The 20911-nt window shown below is 47.3% G+C and overlaps 1 protein-coding gene and 1 pseudogene across 2 annotated transcripts in view; one reads left to right on the top strand and one right to left on the bottom strand.

Moving 5' to 3' along the window:
* Positions 1-2009: 2009 nt before the first annotated feature.
* Positions 2010-20911, bottom strand: part of NSG2 (neuronal vesicle trafficking associated 2) — a 52472-nt gene continuing 33570 nt past the window's right edge. Inside the window, exons 4-5 of the mRNA XM_037499706.1 lie at positions 4694-4804; positions 2010-2391 (exon numbers count right to left, since the gene is read on the bottom strand). Coding sequence (XP_037355603.1) covers positions 2200-2391; positions 4694-4804 — 303 coding nt within the window. The 3' untranslated portion in view covers positions 2010-2199. The remainder of the gene's footprint in view (positions 2392-4693; positions 4805-20911) is intronic.
* Positions 5636-5975, top strand: LOC119236079 (reactive oxygen species modulator 1-like; annotated as a pseudogene). The gene has a single exon (XR_008550175.1). The product of XR_008550175.1 is annotated as a reactive oxygen species modulator 1-like (transcript).

Raw genomic sequence — 20911 nt, 5'->3', positions numbered from 1 at the left:
GCTTGGCTTGGGATGATACAGAAGCAGTCTCGGAGTCAAATAGGTCATGCATTCTAGATTCAAATTCAAGTTTACCTGCTAAGCCCTAGGGCACCTCATTATCCCCCTCAGCCTCAGTCTCTTCATCTGTGAGATGGAGGCCAGTAACACCTACCCTCCCAGGTTGTAATAAGCCTTCCGTGAGTCAATCGTGAACAGGGTATATCCCTCAACATTCTCTTCACCCCCACATCTTCCTCCTCAAGCTGCTAGCTAATGATCAAAGATAGTCACACAGTAACATCCTTTCGCCAACATCTATTTTCGTGCCCAACTCTGCCTCTGGACTGAGGAGTAGCGAGTGTGTTCTTTCATCGCTGCATACCCAGGGCCTGGCTCAGCCTGGCCCTCAGTAGGTGCACAGCGGATCTCACCTCACCTGTTCAAGGGCATCGTGTTTCAAGTAATCAGGGGCATCTCTTGTCCTGGCTTCTGACCTCAGCATCATTTTAGGCCCCCCACAGTCCAATTCCAGTCCCAGCCTCACAGGACACTGTCCTCAGAGTTAGCCCAGGCTGCTGGGAGCCCCAGCTCGACAGTCTCCCCACTGGGCACAGAGCTGCAGGCAAAGTTGCAAAGGAAAGTCGAGGCTGTCAGACACATCTATCTTTATTTGTTTCCTGTCAGAAAAGTTCAAGAATTACACCAAAAAAATACTTCAGCCTCTGCTACCTACTGACAAAAATACACCACTAAATTATAAAGCGTTCAGCGGTTTTGCTAGGGACAGTTTTGTTATTCCACTTCGGTGACAAATGAATTTACAGGTGACTGGAGGTGATGGGGGGGTGGGGCAGGGAGGAAAAGTCAGATGACGGCATTTGGCACAATAGTTTGAGTTGTGCTCCTTATCACCCAGCTGTTGTGTACAATGATTGGCCAACATAGCAAGCCACAAAACCATGCCTTTTAATGACCTAGCAGGGCCTCACGGGAAAGCTGTATCACATCTCCAATAACCAACTCTCCCAGCTAGTTCTGGGCCTGTTGGGGCTGGAGCAACACCCCCACAGAGCCGGCCTCCCCAAAACACTGGCGGGAGAGCACCGTGAGAGTTCCAGGGCAGTGGGAGATTTGGCAAATGCTAACGCTCCTTGCTTGTCAGGAGCTTCTAGAACCAGACTGGGGAGTTTGGACGATGTCCCCTATCAATGCAAAGGAGTGGGCAAAAGACTGTCCCATGTTCCAGCTTCCTTCTGAAATGATTTGGCATCTTTGCAGTCCCCCTCTTAAAGCCTCCCTGGCTGTCCCCTGAGCTTCCTGGCTATGGTTCTTATTGTTCTGCTGATTGTTATCAGCACTTTGGGAAACAACAAATGAACAAAAATGTCAAAACTGAGCGCCTGTGCTTATACCTTGGTCAAATGCCACATGCCTGCCTGTGCCTTTCTTCTTCCTGCAGCCTCTCCTTTCTCTCTCCCTTTCTACCCCTGCCACTTTCTACACCGTGGCAGTGTCTCCTGTCTACAAAGATGTAGATCTGGAAACACAAAAAGACCAAAAATGAGTGCCCAATACTCAATGTTTGCTTATCCAGTCACATCCCTGGGTTGCCTGGGTTGGCCGACACTTAGCTCAGGAGCCCCCAGGTATGAGTTGTGCAGGTAAACTGCATTGTGAAACTAATGTTGAAATCAGTCCTTCTTGACTCGGGGGTGCTGACTCCCCATATTCCTAGCCTGCAGACCAGAGACCACCCAAAGATCCCCAGGGTGTTGCCCAAATACACTGTGCCCTCTGAAGCCCATACCGAAGCTACAGTGTCTCCTCTTGGAAGCCCAGAGAGCTCCTGCCTGTCCTCCAACATCCTCCAGATGCAGCCAGTTCCTCCTTGCTTTCCTCTTCTGTTCTAAAATACTCCTAACAAAGAATAAGCAGTGGCGTTGAAAATATCTTACATGGGAACAATCAACACGAAACATGCCTTTGTACATGAGCCTGACTCGGGGACGAAGCAACAACACCAAAGGACAAAAAGAAATATCGATTCAGACAACTCCAGTGCACGATATTTTCGGTGAGATCCCCCCTCCCCCCAGCCCACCCCTAGCCCCACCCCCGCCCCCCTATCCCGGGAGTACAGTGTTGTCTTGTAACTGGAGCTTGGTTCAGCCAAGAGGGGTCCCCCTCTCCACCCCCCATTCTGGCTGGGGAGGGCCTCTAGTGGCCCTGGGTCTTGGGTGGCTTGGGCTCATGGATGACAGCGGCCGCTGACAGCCACGGCCCGATGGCCCGGGCGGTGCTCTGCTTGGCCACGCTGTAGTGGCTGATGACAGTGTAGAAGCGGCTTCTGGAGTTGGGGTCCTGGGATGAGTAGTAAGCATCCAGGGAGGCCGGGATACAGCGCTTGTGCTGGGGAAGAAAGAGACAGTCAGGGCCAGGTCATTTCCCTCCCTCCCTGAGACTCCACCACTGCATCAGAGGCCACAGACACACGAGGTTCTCAGCCAGAAGGGAGGTGGCAGCATCCAGCCTGGGCCTGGCTCTCTGTAGTCCTTCCCCACATGACCACCATCATCAGAGCTGCCACCTACTTGGAGCCAGAAGAAATAGCCCCGGCGCTGATAGAAACTCAAGGTTGACCTCTATTTGCCGACTGCGTGGCTGTCATTGGTCTACTGGAGCCGTCAGATGCCCTTCATCAGGCTGAGTCACCATCTCCCAGGCCAGTGCCCACAGCCAGGGGTTGTTTATTTTGCTTCCTTGACTATATACTTGTAATCTCTTTTCTTTCATATCAAAAACCTTGATTCCTAACATTGTTATAATTGTATACTTGCATTGCTCTGTGGCATAGATCAAGCGGTGATAGCATAACACAGTGTCATAACTACCAGACAACTGAATGGACTGTAAGATTTCTTTGCAGCACCCTTTGTCCTTAGAATGCATCCCACTGAGGGCAGATCGTCAACGCAATGTGCTCCATAGTCCTCTGAAATATTTATTTTCTTCATGAGTTTATGTCCACAACTTGATAGAGAGCTAGGTTCTTTGTTTCAGTTGTTTTTAATTTTCAGGAGTTACTTTCTTTGTTATTTTTTATATATGTCAAAATTTGCATATATCAAGGACAGCTATATAACAAGATACATCCAGAGGAGTCTCCTTCATCCTGCCCCCTCTGCTCTGTTCCCTTCCTTCCCTGCTGAGTAACCATCTTTCTTAGTTGTTTTTTTTTTTTTTAATTTATCCCTCCAGGATTTCTTTTTGAAAATACAAGCAAATATCCTTCACCTCCCCTTTTCCTCACACAAAGGTAGCACTTTTTTTCTTTGTTATTTTCCTGGAGGAAAGGAAGACCTTCTTAGCTTACTTTCTCCACTCTGTGGAGACCCAGTGTGTGGCTACCCATAGTTCATTCAGCTTTCCCTGATGGACCCTTGTGGTCAATCCTTCGGGACCATAGCTCTAGTTACAAAAAAATGCCATCCTTGGAGGTGGTGTGGCAAAACAAAACCAAAAAAAAATGTGTTTTTAAGGGAGAACTTTCCCTGTTTGAGTCCCTATCTCTGGAATGTAATTATATGTCTTGAAAAGCTCTTTTAACAAAACACTCTTTTTTTTTTTTTTTTTTTAATAGAGGCATGATTTATTTATTTATTAATTTATTTGTTTGTTTGTACAAGCACTGGGCACAGTCAGAGGCGCAGGAGGGTGAGAGAATTCACCAGAGCCAGAGCAGGGAGCAGAGCAGGCAGAAGAACCGAGGTACACTGCTGAGGGGAGCAGCGGGCGGCAGGGGAGGTCTGCGCGCCATGTGGGACCCTCCTCCGGTGGCCGGGGAGCAGCCGGGTATCGAACCGGTGCCGCAGAGGCCGCGGGCAGCTTCGCAACCCAGCGCTCAACCGCTGCGCCACCGGGGAGGCCCTAACAAAACACTCTTAACCTCCATCTCCTCTGATGAAAAAAAGGGGGTCTGCAATAAGACCCATTTTGCATAATGACAGTACAGCTCGGTTGAAGTAATGTGAGTAAAATGTCTAACAAAGCCCTGACACAAAATAAAGACTCTTTAAATGGTTATTTATAAATATGACTATCACCTGTTTTAGCTCTAAAACAGATTCCTTTTTTTGCAACTAACATGTGTTGAGAGCCCTTTGTATAGAAGACTCTTGACAAACTGATTTTACTTAAATTTTCTCTGTGTGTATTATCAGCCTCCGCTTTGTAGGCAGGAAAGCTCAGAGAGCCAGGAGACCCCCCTCTCCTGCAAGAAGTAAAGCAGGGATCAGAGGTAATGGGCCCAGGTAGAGGACTGGGACCTCAGAAATACCCATTCCCTACCCTTAGATCCCCTTAGGCCACTGCAAGGACAAGGAACCAGCCGTTGACCCAGGAAGACCCAGGCCAAGACAGAGCTTTCAGAACATGGTATAGTCTAGCTCTCCTTCACTGCTGACCTGCTGTGGGAAACCAGACCCCTCCTGGCTTCAGCACTCTGGAGAGCACCACAGGGGCTAAGGAACTCTTGCCCACTGAAACCCAGTCCTCATGAAAAACTTCTTGCCAGACACATAGGACAATTTCAACAGCTGCAGGGAGGTTGTGACACCCAGAATTTGGATGCTAATGAAACTCTGATGCTGAAAAACCCTCTAATTGAAGTTGACAGTCACCTGGCGCTGCTTACCTGCCAGGATCTCCTTACCTTATAGACAAATCCCTCTGGGCAGCTGTGGTCATAGGTGAAGGCTTTGTAAACCACCAGGAACACGATGCAGGCGAGGAATGCGAGGGCCAGGCTGACAAGGATGGTGACCTAGAAGCAAACAAGACTAAGTTATCAGTCTCAACTGGCCTGCCTTCAGTTCATATGTGCAGATTCAAAACCAGAGCTGGCAGGCTGCCTGGTGGGTTAGAAAGAGGAGTGGGTGCCAAGGCCCAAAGAAAGGGCTCCGTCACTAACTTGCAGTGTGGTGCTGAGCAAATCATTTACATCTTCTGGCCTCAGTTTCCCTTTTTTGCCAGATACCCTCTGAAGTTCCTCTGGGCCCAATGTGTAATTCCACCACCACCCCTATTTACTTTTCCTATTAAATGTGGGGCTACCTGGATGATCATTAAGTCATCAGTTCCTGTGCCTCTGCCTCCATTACTCCCTTCACCACTGCCACTACCGAATCCCTGTTTGCAACATCAAGTGCTTATTTCATCTCCACTTGGACACCCAGTTGGCACTCCAGGTGCACCCCCAACCCACATTCCTACTTTCCCTCCACCCCTGCTCCACCTGCATTTCCCTATATCAGGAAATGTCAACTCCACCTTTGTAGGCACTAGGTTGAAGACTTGAAATCATCCATGACTCATAATCTACATCTAGTTAAATGGAAACCAGCATTTCTGCCTTTGAGCACACTCATAATCTGACTACTTCTTAACCCAGAAGACCTCTCCACTCTGGCCCAGGCCATGGGCCTCTCACCTGCAATATCAAAACAGCCTTCAAACAAGCAATTGCCTTGACCCCTAAGGTGTAACCAGCACAAGGCAAACAGAGAGGGCCTTTCAAAAATCCAAGTCAAGGGGACGCGAGTGTGCTCAGCCTCGCGTACCGTGTGAGACGTAGAGCTCAACAACTGAGGCCGCGAGCAAGATGCCTGTGGCCGTGGGTCCCTATGGACAGTCCCAGCCAAGATGCTTCGATCACATGAAGATGGGCTTTGTGATGGGTTGTGCCGTGGGCATAGCGGCCGGGAAGCTATTCGGCACCTATTCCTGTCTAAGGACCGGAATGCGGGGTCGGGAGCTGAGGGCGGCATCTGGAAAACCATGATGCAGAGTGGCGGCACCTTTGGCACATTCATGGCCATCGGGATGGGCATCCGATGTTAATCAAGGCAGTTGTTGCCTACTACATCTATCCTCTCCCATAGTTCTAGCCCATATTCAATAATAAAACAAGCCTTTGAGTAAAAAAAAAAAAAAAATCCAAGTCAAGGTGTACCCCTTGTCTTTTTAAAAACATTTAATGATCTCCAAATCAGTCAGAGGCAAGGAGGCAAGACTCCTCCTTTTTCCAAATGAATGGAATTGCTTGCTGGAGACTTTAAAAACTGGATGGGAGGAATTTGGAAAGGAAAAGAGGGCGCTGAATATGGGAGGCAAGCTGTCCAAATCTTGTGGGCAGACACTGTGAGAAATTCCCTATGATTGTGTTAGGATGAAGTTTTAGGACAGAGTGATATTGTGGTATAAGAAATATATATATATTGGTCTTCTCAGTTCCTGGTACAGAGCTCCTAAAGCCTTTGTAATTAGCTATGTGGTTTCCTAAGCGCTAAGAGCATGATAGGAGGGCCTTTTGTTACCATATTTGCTTTTTGTGTCCAGATCCTGAAATAGCTGGGATCCAAAAAGGTAAAGGAGGCACCTTCTATTATTCATAACAAGCCCTTGTTAGCCACACCTGAGCTGATGTTAATGAGGTGACTTTTGGAAAGCCCCTAAGGGTGGGGCTGGATGCCAAGGGAGCCAACCAGCGAGAAGAGGCCAAAGGCCAATGAGATAATATCAATCATGCCTAAGTAGCTAAAGCTCCATAAAAACCCAACCAAGGGGGTTCAACGGGGTGCAAAGCTTCCAGGGTGGTGTGCAAGCTCACCCACACTTGGTGGCATGTCCCAAACTACAAACACCTGCTCAGACCACTCCGGGCCCTGTGCACCTGACCATCCATCACAGGTACCCTCAAGTGTGCTTCATGATCAATCAGGAAGCAGAAGTAAAGCACTTTCTCTGGACTGGCCGCTGTCCTAGCTTATTAAGGAACCTGAGGAGGAGGCGTGGGGACTCTCCAGTGACAGCAGTATTTCAAAAGTACAGGTGAACACACCTGAGACTTGGGACTGGCAGCTGCAGTGGGGCAGCCTCGAGAGACCAAGCACTGACTCCGCGCAGTTAGTATCAGAGTTGAGTTAAATTGTGGGACATCCTCTCGGTATCCACCAAGAAGTGGAAAATTGCTTGGTATGGAAAAACCCTCACATTTGCTGTCAGAAGGGCCATGAGGGTACAGAGAAAAGGTGTTTTTTCCTTTAGAGAGTGACATGGGAAATTCAGTTCTAAATTACTGTCAACAGTGCGCACTCCACTCCCCGCCTTTGCATCCCAAGCAATAGCCTGTTGTATAATTACCAGTTCCTGCCTGGGATTGGGGTGATGATGGAGTGCGGTGATGGTGCAGAGCTTGGAATGGAGCCACCCACAAGTCATGGGGAGAGATGGAGATGTCAGAGGAGGTTGAAACCTGGAACAAGAGGTACCCGGAAGACACATATGTCTACTGAGGACCCCCAAAGATAGAATTTCATTTCTACAAGGAAGGCGGTCACCCAAGACACTTCCCACCAATGCAAAGGACCTGGGAGCAGCCAGTCTGCAGGTGCCTAGAGTATGGGTGTAAGGAACTTTATATGGCTCATTTTCCCAATAAGCAAAAGGAAGAAACAGTTAAATGTCCATTCTCTGAGGAATGAATAAATCCAGTGTGGTCTAGCCATACAATCGGTCACTATTCAATCATAAAGCAGAATGAAGTGCCAATGGTTGCTACAAGTGTGGATGGACCTGAAAGCATGCTGAAGGAAAGATGCCAGATGATAAAGACCATGTGTTGATGATTCCATTAAGATGAAATAGCCAGGGGCCTCCCTGGTGGCGCAAGGGGTTAAGATGCTACCTATGAAGCTCACCACAGCCACTGCAGCACAAGTTTGATCCCTGGCTAGGGAGGTGACCCACATGGCACAGCAGACCTCTCCTGAGTCGCCTGCTGCTCCCCTCAGCAATGTATTTCAGTCAATTTGCCTATTCTGTTCCCCACTCTGTCTCTGGTGAATCCTCTCACCCCCCAAAACTCTGGCCTGTACCCCAGTTCTTGTATAAATAAATAAATAAATCTTTAAATTAAAAAAAAAAAAAGATGAAATAGCCAGAATCAGAAAATTCTCTACGGAGTGACAGAATGCAGATTGATGTTTTCCTGTGGCTGGGGCTGGGCGGTGAGCAATGTCCACTAAGAGGATCAGAGTTTCCTTGTGGGGAGGGGCAGAGGGGTAGGTGTGATGAAATGCTCTGGAGCTGGGTAGTGTGATCGTTGTACAACATGGCCAATGTGTTAAATGCCACTGACTTGTTTACTAGAAAGTAGTTAATTTCATGCTATTTGTTTTAAAAGGCCCAGAATTCAAGCTGGTTCTTTCTGTCAAAGGGACACTAAGCAGAGCCTCCCCTCAGCAGAGCTGCCCACAAGACTGGGACACAGACATGGAGTGTCCACAGACAACGTGCGACTATGAACCTCCCTTATGCAAAGGAGAGGGGAGAGAGTGGCCGGCCCACCCTGCCACCACTCCTGCTTCAGCCTGATACAGGGCCTGAGACCCCTCATGATATGGGCAACCCCAAGTCCTGACAGAGCAGAGACCCAGCCTCTTGTCAGACTCCAGGGCAGGACCCCCAGCCAGGGTTCCCCAGACAGGGCAGGGCCACGGGAAGACCACCATCTCAGTCCCTGGGTTGCAATAGTGCAATGAAGAAAGACAATAATGTACTCTAAACTGATTCTTGGAGATTGGTCACTGGAGACTTGGAAACCCCAGGAGGTGGGGAGAGAAGAAACGCACAAAACCCCTCCCACTGTCTGCCAAGCCAGGATGCTGATCTTGGGCTCTCATTATATGGGGAAGAATGAACTTCATTAACATTCATGTACTCAGCCTCTGGATACCTCCATCCTTCATAAACTGCCCTTTTTATGAAGAATGCAAACCCTAGAAACCTCCAAGCAATAGGCCCATTCACATTGGGGAAATTGCACTTTGTGGGGAGGTAAAAACAGGCCTGTCCGACACATTCGTCTTTCCTATGTGACAGTCAAAAGCTCCAGAGACAAAATTAAGCTGCAGTGCCTTGCTCCTGGCTTGGCCCCACAGAGCCTGATAGGACCTGGAAAATAAGAGGATGTGGAAAATGAGAGGAGATCACAATATTCATAAATTCTGCCCAAGTGATACCCTGGTTTCCCTAGCCTCAAGCACTGAATGGTATAACATCTTTGGAGCCAAAATGTCTAGATAGAAAGTCCAGCACTGTCACTTATTTGCTGTGGGACCCTGGGGAGGTTGCTTATGCCTTGGAACCCTTGGTTTAGTTCTCTCTAAAGTGGGTTGACACTGATAGTTTCACATAATGTAAGACAGAATGTGGTGCATGAGACCCTTGGAATAGGCCTAGGTGATATTTTGACTTATATGAACTATGTATTCGGTCATTCAAATGACCAAAATATATGCTTTATACATATTTGGTCTTCATCCACAGTTCCTGGCTCACAACTCCCAAAAGTCTTGGAATTTACTAAGATTAGAGAGTGACATAGATGTCTTGTCATGTGAATGGGGTGATATTTGAGGAAGCACCCAAGGGTGGGGCTGGTTACCTGGGGAACCAAACATCCAGTTCCACTCCCTGGCCTCTGGCCAGGGGAGAGGCACTGGAGGTAGAGTTCAACTGGCAATGGCCAATAATTTAATCAGCCATGCGGAAATAATGAGGCCTCCATAAAAAAGCCAAAGGAAGGGCTTTAGAAAGCTACTGGGTTGGTAAACACATAGAGATTTGGGGAGAGCAGCACCCCTGGAGAGGAAACGTGAGCTCTACACCTTACTCATAACTTGCCCCATGCATCTCTTCCACCGGGATGCTCCTATATAATAAAATTATGTTATAGTGAGTTATTGGGTTTCCTGAGTTCTGTGAGCAGCTCTACAAATTAATCAAACCTGAGGTGGGGGTCAAGGAAGTCTCTGATTTGTAACCAGTTGGTCAGAAGCACAGGTAACAGGCTGGGCTTGCAGTTGGCTTCTGAAGTTGAGAACAGTCTCAGGAGACTGAGCCCTTACCTGTGGAATCTGACCTTCTCTCCAGGTAGATGCTGTTAGAATTGAGTTAGAATCTTGTTGAGAATTACTGTTGATGTGGAGAAACCTCCACATACATTAGAATTGGATCTGGGAACCCTAAACAGCCCAGCCCATGGTAATGGCTTAATAAGCACCCATGTAGCATGAACATGCATTGCATTATTTCACGTCCTCAAAACTCTGTAGGGCAGGTGCTATCCATGTGTCTGTTTTACACATAGTCTATCAGAGGTTGATGGAATGTTTTACATATGGGGGCAGAGTAGGGATCTGAACTCAGGTTGTCTCACTCAGAAGTCCAGTTACCTAACCAAATGTTATAAAGCTGATAAATCTATAACTGTATTAAAGTCTATTTTGTTAAATATCTATATTACCATTATTATAAGAAACCCAAGAGGAAAGACAACCATTACAGTCCTGCCATCATCTCAAGTCTGTTTGATATGCTTGCTATTTGTCCCTACCCCCAGGCATTCCTGCACAGATCTTGATTCCTCCTGGTGGCCATACTAACTTTCCATGATCACCTAGAACATCCTCACAAATCACCCCCAAACCAAGGCAGGCCTCTACATCACTATCTCAAGGTGATGCAAAATCATTAGTCCAATGTACACTAGACTATCTGAGGAACAACCAAGATGAAGAAGGCAAAGCCAAACTAAATGCTTTTAAAGCAAAAGGCCCCGTGTATGTGAAATGGTAAAGCGGTGCTTCTATTGGTGTCCCCAGTGCTGTGATAACTGCATGGCTGCAGCTGAACTTGGTTCAGGTGCTTCTCAGCACCAGGACCACCAGGTGTCACACTGGGCCACCATCACCTGTGACTTGTTCTTTCAGACCCAAGGACAGCCCCTCAAGGATGGGGCTTCTGAAGGTCTGAGGGTCCCACTGTTTAGATGGTTGGCTGGGAATTTGTGCTGAGGGGCCAGAAAAGTACCTCTCACATGAGCCATCTCTTTTCTGGTCTCTCCTCCCAGCCCATCATCCTTGCTAACCAGCAAAGGAGCCTTCTCCTTTGCTCCTATGAACAACTCATGGGGGCTGACATTATGTCCTGACTCAGTGGGCCTACAGATCCTGGGCATCATAAAGAGAATGATCAGGTGCAGGGTCCTGATGCTACACCCAGAGGTTCTGGTCCCCTAAGTCTACACAACATCATGCAGGCACATCTGATGGCTCAGTCCTACCTAGATCCCATAGAGAGGGGACTGCTGAGAGTCCTGTTTTTCAGCTGAGGAAACTGAAGAACAGGGGGAATTATCAGGCTTTTCCAGCCCATCTGTAGCTCAGCAACTAGAAGTGGGTTCCAAACACTTTCTTTCTTCAGCACTGACCTCTGCTACCTGTCCCACATCACACCCGTCCCAGGACCATTCTAGGAACACACAGACACACGCAGAGATATGCATAGACATAGAGAAACACATACACAGAGACACAAATAGGCATACAGACACACACGGACACATAGAACCACCAGAAACAAAATAAGGCCATGACTCAAAACACAAACACAGACATATGGACACACAGACACATAAAGAATTAAACACAAAGACATAGATACACAGACTTACTCACACAGAAATATAGACACACACAGACACAAGCACGCACACACACACACACAAACACACACCATTCCCCCATGAATAAGACCTCTATGGAACTCACTTGTACTCTGTCCTGGCCACCTTCACATATGGCTGTATATTACCAAGACTTTCTGACCCATCAGCACAGCCCAACAGGCTGTGAGCATACAGAGAGCAGGAGTGTGCTCCAGGGACAGCCTGCTCCACTCTGGGTCAGGGCCTGCCACAAAGAGCACATGAGTGAGCTTTGAAAGACTGACATCCTTTCACTTCAGCCAAGCCCAGGGCCAGGCTCCAGAGCAGGGTGGTCACCTCCTCCTCCCAGAGGGCCTTCCCTGTGCATCCTGGCTGCAGTGAGAGGCACACAGACACATCACAACCCACATGGAGACAGAGCCTGCATCCACATCTCCATGGAGACGCCAGCCCTGAAGCCCAAATAGCTTGTTCCATTAAGCTACTTTGATTCCTCAATCCCCTTCCTTGGCAGAAGAGTTGATAAAAAAAAAATCAGGTCAGTAAAATTGGCTTGGAAAATTCTAAATTATCTTCAAGTTCCAATGCGTGGCACTGCCAGGCATGCCAGCGGGGGCTTTAGAGCCAGATAAGCTACTCCATGTCTTCCTATAATTCTTGCAAGAGTGAGAAATAATGCCTGCCAATATCACAACAGCACACACAGCAGGATCCTCCCCAAACCAAAGTCAGTCATGTCGGGGCGGGGTGGAGGGGAGACAGCATTACTGCTCCTCTACTCAATTTGCAACCAGTCTTAGTCCATGAGGAGGAAGGAATCTCGACCCAATCTTATACCTCTCCCCGCTCCAGTCCTATACACAGACATACACTCCCTGCCCAGGAGGAGTCTAGGAGGGGTTTTCACAGAAAACAGTCTAAGTGGCAGCTCTAAGACAGCTGCCCTTGGACAGGTCAATTTGCAAGGCTGACCCTGGGAACTTGGGCATCAGGAGGATGCCTACCTTGCTGAACTGGCAAGACAGGCTCACTGTGCCTCCACTGTATGAACAACACGGTTTAGGCAAACATCCGCCTTCCTTCAGGAAGTCGGCAAGTTGGGCCTGAGCCAGGCAGAGGCCATGCCTATCTGACAAGCCCCCAGCAACAATCTAAGGTCCTGAGATTCTAACATGCTTCCCTGGTTGACATTTTGTTAGGGAGAAAAGGATGTCCCAAAGCTAATTCCATGCAGGCTTTGTAGACTCCACCCCCACCCCAGGCCAAAGCCAAAGACACTGGGAACTCCAAATCCCATCACCACCAAAGGGAAGGTGGCTGGGACCTGAGGGTGGGGTTCAGCAGCCAGGTTGGTATAAAGGCAGACACGTGGGCTTTGGAGGGGTCCCCCAATTTGGCTCCCCGCCAGCTCGCAGCGTCCGGCCAGCTCTGAGAGTGCCTTTGGGTTTCCAGGTCGGCGGATCGGGTAGGACGCATTAAAGACTTTATTTTCCTATTTTCTCCCTGAGTTGTACATTTCCTCAATTCCCTTTCCCTTGTAAATAAACCTTTTATTAACCTTTTGTGTGTGCCTGTAGTGGAGTATTAATAAGTCCCTTTTAAGCGCGCAGGTGAGGACCCACAGCCAGGCAACCCGTTTTATTTTATATCGGGGTTGCCCTATAACAATTTCACAAGTGTCGTCACCACACGACCACAAGAGAGGACACTGGCAGCTCGAGGCTGGTTCCCCTGGACTTCAGCTCACGCTCCTTTTCCCTCTGTGGTCTGGACTTTAAATCCTGGAATGCTTTTGCTATTGTAAGTCATTAACGTGGGTGCAACTGCGGACTAAATCCTGTGATTTCGTCTAGTGAATTACCCACCTGGGTGGTCTGGGGACCTCCCACACAGCTCCCTTCATGCTCCTTTCCCTGTTGCCCCTAGAGAAGAGTCATCCTGTATCTTGTTTGTCAGGGCCTGGCAGTCAATGACTATGCTTTCTGAAGGACCCTGCGCCTTACAGGAAGGCACTAGGTCTTTGTCTTCACCTTCCCCTTTCTGCCCCAGGCCCAGGGCCATGAACTTCTTTCTTCTTTTACTTCTTGCCTCAAGCATCAGGAGAGGATAAGTGTCTTATTCCTCCTGCGTGGAAGGAGCCTCGGCCACCTCCTTTCTCGTCTATTCCTCTCCTGTCCTGTGGCATCTTGACCTAGGCTCCCACTGCGTGAAACTGACATTAGAAATTGGAAACAAACACTCTCCTGCCTTCTATCTCACATTTTTTACCCTCCAGTGCTGGAGAGTGCGCTTTAAACTGGCCTTTTTCTCACCAGGCAAACTGAATGAGAAGCTGGCTGCTGGCTTAGCTTACCCATCCCGAGTCCCATGAGCCTTTGCATATAAAAAGCTGCCTATCAAGTTATCAGGTGCTTTCCAGGTGAACAAAGCAGCTCTTTGCCATTTGGGGTTCTTATGTACTCCCTTGGCAGGGAGGCTCAGGAAGAAACAATGGAAGGATTCTGGCACCAAAACCCCTTCCTAACCCTTGTCAATCTGCAGATGCAGAGGAGTAGGCTGACTCCATTGCCACGTGGTGAGATCATTATCATCTTTAAATGACACTTAACAGTCAAGTCTGCCCTCCAAGACCATACGTTCTCAGGTGGGCAGTGCACATTCAGAGTGGCCTCTGGTGGAACACTTTCCCTCCGTCTGTTCTGTGCCCATCAAGAGAGAAAAATAGAGTAGTGTTCACTGTCCTGACTGAAGCCAGAAACACCCATGCTTGGGGTCCAGCCCCGCACCCCCTCCACCTCCTGGTTTTCTTGTTACATTTCCTGGGCCTCAACTTTCTCATCTAGAAATTGGGGTCACAATAACTCCCTTGAAGTACTGATGTGAGGATGCAATGTGATGGTGATGAACCCTGGCACTCTGGCACACAGTCGGCGCCCAGATGCCACTCACTCTCCATGCCTCCAAGGATGGAGGCACCCCAGTATCTAAATTATGATTCCCTTGACCTGTCCCACAGTTCCGTGTCTTGAGTGCTATTTTTCATGCCAAATAGACGGCACTCATTCAACATGAGTGAATTCATTCTATTTGCATTCATCAGACTCATCTGTTCATGGGAGACAACCAGAGTGACTGAACAAAGCACTAATGATGGTTTTGTGGGTCCTTTTGGCCTCCTCAGAAGATAAGACATTACTTTCCTTTGGGTTTTATTAAATACTAGGACAAGGCTGCAGATGGCCATCCCCACTGGCCAGACCTGGGCTGTTCTGAGGACAGACATGCCCCCCAGCTGTTATCATAACATAGCTGATCCTCAGTTTCTTCATCTATAAAACAGGAGTTACAATACTCTCTAGCTCCCCACGTGTTGAAAGGCAACCTGAGATCATCCATATGCACGCCATTCGCAACGTTCAAATCACAAACTTTTAACTTCAACTTCACCATGGTGCAAAAAAATCCACACTCAATAGAACCATACTTTAGATTTTGAATTTTGCTCTTTTCCTGGACAATTGGATACTCTCCCGTGATTCTGGGCAGTGGCAGCAGGCGGCAGTTCCCTGTCAGTCACACCACCATGAAGGCAAATAACCATTCTGACTTTCACTTTCAGCACAATATTCAGTAAATTGCATGAGATAGGCAACACATTATAGTAAAATAAGCTTTGTGTTGGATGGTTTTGCCCAACTGTAGGCTAAAGTGATCTGTTTAAGGTAGGTGAGGCTGAGCTATGACATCGGGTAGGTTAGGTGGAAAAATTGCTTTTTCCACTTACACTTTTCCACTTAGAGTGGGTTTATCAGGTTGCGCCCACACAGTAAGTCGAGGAAGATCTGTAGATCACCTTTGGTCTGAAGAGCACATGTTCAATAAAGTGAATGAATGTAGCAGAATGATTTCTGTCATGATATTACCCTGTTATCTCGTGGGTAGAAATGTCAACCCTTAAAATGGCAGGCTGGAGGCCATTTTAGAGAATGAGCACCTGTTTTGCTCATGGTTCATACTCTGCTTAATTCCTCAGTTCTGGTCAGTTTTTGCTGAGGGAGTTGGCTTTGTTTATGGGTTGAGTCCCCATATCCAAGAGGCTTTCACTGGAAAGGCTCCAGATGGACATCAAGAATTAATAAACACAGTGTGGTTGCTTTAACTTTATTTCTTATTAATAATTTTAACACCAACCCTAAAAGGTAGGACTTCATTTGGCCTGTTTTATAAATGGAAAATATAAGACCCAAAGAATTTAAGTCACTTGCATAAGGAAATGCAAGGACTGAAGGAAGAAGAGGAATTTGAACTCAGGTGTGGTCCCCAAGTCTGTGTGCATTTCCACCTGCTCTACTTCCCCTGGAGTGGCTGTTTAGAACACAAAGGTTCTCTCCATTCCCAAACGGAAAACATTGTATTATCAAGCTGTCTGGTCAGCTCCCCATGGAAGCTCCCCACAAGCCCATTACGGAAGCCCATCCTCTCGGGCCTCAATGAATCCAGCTAAGTAAATTGCCTTTTGAAAGGAAAAGGAAAATGAAACATCTGTGGTCTCAAACTTTATATGAGCAATAATTCAAGCCTCTCTTTCAGAACCTAGAGAGCCAAACTCCCCCTGGGAGGGAGGCACAGTGCAGAAGTGTGATCCCTGCTAGAGCCAGGAATTCATTAGCATTTGTGGAGCCCTTGAAAGAGAAAAGGCACAGTTTAAATTGGAACATACCAAAGCAATAACTCATTTCCCAATTTAATTTGCTATTGGCATAATCATTAGAAAGAAGGAACAGGGATATGGGGTCCAGGCTTGTGTTACAGATAAATCTCTAGCTTCTTGAATCAGCTTTCATTTCAAAAGTTGAGAATATTGTTCATCTGGAACCAAAGGATGTTAAGGACTCTGATAAAGAGACTTTCACAGGAGGAAGAAACTGAGGCCTTCATAGGGTTGTGTCTTTGTAAGCTGATAAGTCAAAGGTAAATGCAGACTAGAGATCTATATACCTGCATCTAGATCTAAAAAGCCTTTCAAGAATGAGGGGGTCAACTTTTCCTGACCACCTACTATGTGCAATCACAGAGAAGACAAGCGACAAAAAGCAGTGAAGGGAGCCTGGCGTGAGGCAATAGGGTGTGTTGTGGACTACATGGACTAAAAGGAAAGTGTCCCATCGATCAGGGACAGAGGATAGCTGTCAAGGGTGGGAATGAAATCCAAGTATGGTCAATGATCTGCTTTTTCAGGAAAAAACAGAGATTCTAAACTTGAAATGAAATTTACCAATTTTTAAATTGGGGCAGTAGACACAAATCTGCACTTTGACTCACTATTCATTTCAAACATTTCAGTGACAGGGTAGTGTTGATCCTTTTAACCCTCTTTATAGGAAAGGAAGTTTCCATAAAGTGATAGTCCAGGGTCAACAGAGATTGAAACCAGGACTTATGCCCAAACTGTTCCAAAAAGTTGGTGAGGGATCCAAGGTGTGAGCCGGGCTGGGGCTGGATCGAGAGGACAGTATGTGGCAGTGACAGCACAGGGCAGGGGAGGGAACTAAAGAACTAAATGGTGTATCCTGCTTGTGCATCCACCAAACATCTCCAAAGTGACTCTGCACCGGCGTCCACAGAGAAGGGGCGACTTGGGGTATTGAGAAGAAGGACCTAACACTTTTTGAGCATCTAATACAAGCCAGGTGGCAGGTTTACATGCATAGATTTGCAGAGTTCACACAGCTACCGTTTGACAGAGATGTAATTACCCCGTCTTACTTAAGGTGAGGCAAGGGTCTCGAAGCCAGGCCAGGCCAGGCCTCTTCTTTTTCACATTTGTTCAGCCACCTGGGCCTTCCTCCCACCCGGGCTCCTGGACAAGGTGAGCTCTGGAGCATCTACCACAATTGTGTCAACCACCCGTATTTTGTACAAATAGTCCACAGCAGAAGGCCCTCACAAATCTTCCCCGGGTTACTGTACATAAGGTGAAACATCTAAATTAAGATGTCACATGAGCCTTACTGTATCTGGCAGGAGTCATTGTCCTGACAATTCTGTCCCAACGTGTGGGCAAATGGACTTTTAGCAGACAGGTCATGAAATTTATTTATTGTTGCCATGATTATGATTTTAATTTATTATTAAGGAAATGAAAGGCTTCTGAGCATGCAGGGTACTCAAGGTTTGGAGAATTCAGGATTTAAATGGGAAGCAACATCCAATAAGGGTGGAGGGGCTAGCACCAGACTGGCAGGGGAGCAAGTCTCTACACCACCATTTACTGGCTGTGTGACCTTAAGCCAGTGGGACCACCTCTCTGAGCCTTAGTCTTCTCTTATGCAAAACAGTATTAATCATAACACCCATCAGGCTTATTGGGAAGACTCCCCAAGATACTGGAAGTAAAGCTCCCGCCCCCTTTTGGATATCATTACAGTCATTATTACTGGAATACATTTCTTAAGTGGTCGCCCATAAGACCAAAGGCATGGCTTCCTGTCACTAAAATGGCAGGATGCCCAGCTGAACCCCTTCATTTCATCCAGTGAGTCACAACCTTAATTAACTTTCCCATGGTGTGACTAGGGCATGAATAAGGCCCTTGCATTTTGCCCATTCTCCTTGGCTCCAAATAATGGATGTGCTTACACCTAATTGACCATTCTGATGCTACAGAGATGAGCAAATCGCCCAGGAGACACCCAGGACTGCACACACAGCCAGGCGGCTGAGAGGCTGCAGACAGACCTGTCCACAGAACATTCAACTGGGAACTGAAGGAAGTGATCGTCCCTCTACCAAGTTCCCTGTAGTGGCTGCACTCGGGGTCACTGGTGTGTGTGCTTACTCAACTGTGACCTCAGCCGTTCCTTCCCAGCAGCCCAGGCAGGAGACACTGGGCATCCTGACCTACAAGGAAAAGTCAGTGTCATTTCCTATATGCAAAATTGCTTTTTGCAGGGTTTTGGAAAACCCTTTGGACTAGAGGTGAAGTCAAGGTTGCTTCCTGGAAATGATAAATAAAACAGGGCCCAAGATGCAGGTGTGGAATGCTCTTAGCCACAGGTTGAGGTGGGAAAGGGAGACATTTGCCTGTGCTGTCCACTCCTTCAGGGCCCAGTCTTGGAGATTTCATTTTAGTAACCCTGGTATCCCCCCCTCCCAGGACTGGGCTATAGTAGGTGCTCAATAAATCTGCACTGAGTTAATCAATGCCACCTAATCCATGCATTCATCTTATTTTTATTACATCCCCTATCTTGGCCCAGTATGATTGAAGGCAACTTACAAGTCACACGATTTGCAATCACTCAGCTTTATTGAGTGTTCACCAAGTGCCACGTTGTTTCTTTCCCAGTCTTCCTCTCATTCTTTTTTCCCCACCACCAACCTTCCCCTGCCCACTCCCCCTTAACCTCAGAGCTCCAGCCTCATTTCTGAACATGTGCTAGTTGTCATTAAGTATTTTACTTTGTTGAATCACCTGCTATGTAAATGCCCATTATTAGTCATTCTGACTTGCTTTACTGCACATAGTCCCCTTGAACTCCTTCCATTTTGCTGTAAATGGCACAAGTTCTGCCTTAGGCACTTTATATTATTTCTCTATTGTGATCTTCTGTGATAGGCATTACTATTGTTGTCCCCACTTTGCAGATAAAGAAAATGGTAATGAAAGGAAGGAACAAGGGTGAGCAAGTGCCCATACAGCAGAGGGAGCTTTCTTGAAGCCTGAATTAAGATAGGAGCTGGGTGCATTAGAAGATTCACAGACTCCAAAAGGTCAATGCAAACTGATTGCTCATAAGACACATAAAAAGCTCCTGTGTAACTTGTGTGCCCTTGGACAAGTCACTTCCCTCTCACCCCTCTGTTTTTGCTTCTGTACAAAGGGAGTGGTTGGTGTCATGACCCATCACAGGGCAGTTATGCAGGGCAAAAGAGATGAAAAATGCAGCAAGCACAGTGCCTGGAGCCCATAAGATTCTCCATCAGTATTCACCCTCCTGCTTATTTCTACCCTTTTCTTCTCCATTTATTGAAAGAGGCATCTTGGAGCGTGGGTGTTTAACTGTAAAATCATTGGTAAGGCTGCCCAGGCAGCTCATTATTACCTAAAAAGAAGAAAGGAGCTGTGCGAGGTGTCTCGGAGCTCTTCAAGCTCGCCTGCTCCAAATTTCATGAGCAGTGGGTGGCTGAAGAGTGTGGCGAGTTCCAGCCTGGGCCCCTCTTAAAAACCACATGAAAATAAAAGGTGCCTCCAACTCCTCATTACAGCACAGTGCTCTGCAAGGCACAGGAAAGTCACGCTTTTCCGTCCTCTCCAGCTGCTGAGAAAGGCAATTGAATTTCCTGGCCTCATTTTCATGTTTTAAAGAACAATTTCCCCAGGGCTCCTCAGAGAACTGAAATGGAGAAAATCTCATTCATATTTTACCATGTAACCCAGATACTAATCAAGCACCTGACAAGAGATAACTGGCGGAACAGCGAGCCCACAACAGCCCCGGACCAGGCACATGGGATAAGGGGGGTGACACATACATGATTTCGGAGAGACCTTTGAAGGTAAGAAGCACTGTAGTGAAGACAGCACCGGGGAAGGTGGCCCCTATGCCATCCTGGAGAAGAGGGCAAAAGAGTAATCCAGGCAGAGAGAATAACCTGAGGAGGGGTGTGGAGGTAGCACATAACAGTGAAAGATAAAGCTTGAGAGGTAAACAGGCAATCTCAAGAAAGAGCATGACTAAGAGTTTCTTGGGAGTCCAAGAGAGCTAACAGGTGTTCAGCACCCATTCACTGATATGGTTCCATTGTCTGTAAAATGACTTGGGACTTCATGGAAATTGAACTGGAGTAGGTGAAACTGGAAGGTAGGAAGGCCAGTCAAGGACTAAAAATAATTCAAACTTGGACAAGTATTCCACATGTATCTTCATAGCCAAGTACTGAGACAGGGATTTGGGCAGATATCAAGACAAGGAGAGAAACTCCGGTTTACCACATGCCAACCCCATTCAGATGCTTTACAAATCTTATCTAAGGATCACAAAACAAGATTAGCATCTCCATCTTACAGATAAGTCTAAAGCTCAGGGAGGCCAAGAGAAATGAGTCACACAGGGAGACCCCATGAAACAGACAGGTCTCATGGACTCCAATCCCCAATTCCCCACCTTAACACAGCTCTCCTCTGCAGACCAGAGGAGAACAGCTAAAACACAAAAGGGGAAGACAATTCGTTGCATCAGTGAGTAGATGCTGGAGTGAGATGTTGCATTCTAGATGCAAGAATGACTAATATGTGCCTAAAGGGAAACCTGTAAATACAAAGCCCTGAACTATTAATATTCAGTGACAAATGGTGTT

This window comes from Talpa occidentalis, unplaced genomic scaffold (genome assembly GCF_014898055.3).
Source record: "Talpa occidentalis isolate TD23 unplaced genomic scaffold, MPIMG_talOcc4v2.1 talOcc4.9, whole genome shotgun sequence".
In the NCBI taxonomy this organism is placed as follows: domain Eukaryota; kingdom Metazoa; phylum Chordata; class Mammalia; order Eulipotyphla; family Talpidae; genus Talpa; species Talpa occidentalis.
This window is presented reverse-complemented; position numbering and strand designations above follow the sequence as displayed.